This window comes from Crocodylus porosus, unplaced genomic scaffold (assembly GCF_001723895.1).
Source record: "Crocodylus porosus isolate Cpor-Errol unplaced genomic scaffold, CroPor_comp1, whole genome shotgun sequence".
In the NCBI taxonomy this organism is placed as follows: Eukaryota; Metazoa; Chordata; order Crocodylia; family Crocodylidae; genus Crocodylus; species Crocodylus porosus.
In genome coordinates this window covers 37,724,205-37,726,537 of record NW_017728907.1, presented here as the reverse complement: position 1 = coordinate 37,726,537, position 2,333 = coordinate 37,724,205, and the positions used below count along the sequence as shown (strand labels likewise).

The 2,333-nt window shown below is 39.1% G+C and overlaps 1 protein-coding gene across 2 annotated transcripts in view; it reads right to left on the bottom strand.

Moving 5' to 3' along the window:
• COL24A1 (collagen type XXIV alpha 1 chain) overlaps positions 1 to 2,333 on the bottom strand; it is a 271,129-nt gene that overhangs the window by 45,806 nt on the left and 222,990 nt on the right. For both annotated transcript variants that reach the window (XM_019531158.1, XM_019531159.1), the window contains 2 exons: positions 1,532 to 1,585; positions 811 to 918 (listed from right to left, as the gene is read on the bottom strand). In XM_019531158.1, the coding sequence (XP_019386703.1) occupies positions 811 to 918; positions 1,532 to 1,585 (162 nt within the window). The remainder of the gene's footprint in view (positions 1 to 810; positions 919 to 1,531; positions 1,586 to 2,333) is intronic.

The following is a 2,333-nucleotide window of genomic DNA, read 5'->3' as shown; positions in this document are numbered from 1 at the left end:
GAAAAAGTTTGAAATATTGCGAGAATTACCAAAATGTGACACAGAGACATGAAGTGAGCAAATGCTGTTGGAAAAATGGCGCTGATGGAAAAATGGCGCCGATAGACTTGCTTGACGCAGGGTTGCCACAAACCTTCAATTTGTAAAAACTGCAATATCTGCGAAGTGCAATAAAGCAAAGCGCAATAAAACGAGGTATGCCTGTATCTAATTTTAAAAGTGCTGAAGACCTCAAATCCATGCAGCAGTTAATGTAAGCTGTAAGTGCTCATCATGTTTGAAAACCAGGAACCTAAATGGGAATTTAGACTCTTTAGTTTAGGTGACCATATTTAAAAATGTTGGCTGCTAGCAATGTATTTGTTTAGTTCACTCCTCCTGTGTGCAGATACACTTTACTTCAGTGGCATTACCATGTATTTCCAAGACTTTCATCAGGGTGTAGAACAGGATTTGGCACTGGGATGTTCAGATTTGTGGGCTGATTGTTAGACATAGTTTCCTCTTTGTATAGTGAAAGTTTGATTTGTGGTCTAACAAGTTTAAGGTGGTCAGTAATAAATATCCTTCATTAACACATTCAGTCCCTAGGTTAGGCCAGGATTTAGGGTAACTCTGTGTGATGACAACAGGCAGAGCGGAATTAGACAGTTAGACAATCAGTGAGAACTGCCAGTCTGTTCCAGCAACCTCACTAAACAAATTCTCTTTCATACACTAAACAGAGATCTGTCTATTCCCTTATATGAGAGATGCTATGCCTCTACACTGGAAATATTACTTCTTAAAATAAACATGTACTGCACTAACCAATGGACCTCTAGTTCCTCTTGCACCTTTAGGACCAATTTCTCCAGGTTGGCCAGGATCTCCTGGGGGTCCAGTCTCTCCTGAGGGTCCTAGCTGGCCCTTCTCCCCCTGTAGGAGTTATTTTATTAAAAGAAATCAGTAGAGAGAAAGAAATAGTTCAAATACCAGTTTATATTTAACAAACAACTGGGATTTACTATTATTCAAAAGGAATATTTTTTTTCAAATATTTTTATCCTTTAACAGTACTTTTTAAAAACAATGCAACTAGAATGAAGATGATTATACTGATAATTCACCACAGTTTTCTAGCTATTTCTTTTGTTTTAACCAAAACTTTATATTTTTATACTACAACTCATGGGCCTGAACTGCAAAATTCACATCCAGATCCTGATGTAAATTTCCCCAGTACTTTAAGAGGCCGGGTATAATGGTTCAGGCTTCTATCTATTACAATAATAATTACTGGGGCTGGTGACAAAAAAAAAATTGTCTAGTTTTAGGGCAAAGTGAGAGATGAGATGCAGGCTGCTTGTTTTATGCTAAGTCTTAACGTGTTTGAGTTTGCAGCATGAAGCTAAGAGTAAGGCAGCAAAAACTTTCTGTGACCTCAGATCCATCATCACCAAGTGATTTTAAAAATTTCTTTTTTTAATTCTAATTCACATCACAGACAAAAAGGAAGGAAGGAAAACAGGAAAGATGAAAAAGACATTACCTTTTTCCCTGGACGACCTCTTTGACCTGGATTTCCTGGAGTACCTTCTGGACCCTGCATATTTGTCATGGAGGGAGAAACAGATGTTCAAACAGGACTCCAAAATATGTCTAAACTTTACTTCAAATTGGACATTCTAAGTGCGGCTTTTATCTCTTAGAGATGTGGGTGGAAAAATATCATTAACCTTGTCTGTGAGCAGATTCTAACAGGGTATATCATGTCAGAGAACAATGAAGTAAATAAGTACCAGCTTTTACCAAACCAGTGAAAAAGTGCTGAAACAGCAAAAGACTTGTCTGGAAAGAAAATGTTATGGCAGGAATAAAATTCCTTCAAATCATCTCACTAGTGAAGTACAATACTGAGGCAGGGGAAAACAAAATTGGGAACATAAGGGTCCATAGTTAAAAGAAGCCCTAGTGAGAACAGTCATCATCATACAGATCTCACTGTAGGACTAGATGCCAGGCAAAGTTATCCACAACACCTTGCTGCCAATCAGCTAGCAATCCTAACTGGGGGCCAACAAGGGAGAACCTGAACCTTAGACCTATGCTCCGCTCTCAGCTATTCAGATAACTTCAAAACACTATCTCACAAAAGCATGAGGTGCCAGGATCTCACTCAGCAGTTTGTCATTTCACTTTAGCTAGAAAGCCCAATGATTAAAGCTGACTGCCTGTGGGGAGAGAAGGTTAGGTTTCTTCTTTTAGAGGAGATGGAAAAATGGCCGTGCAAAGCATCCACGCCAGAAGATAGGCGGGTGATCCAGGCTGACCTGGACAAGCTCAGCAAATGG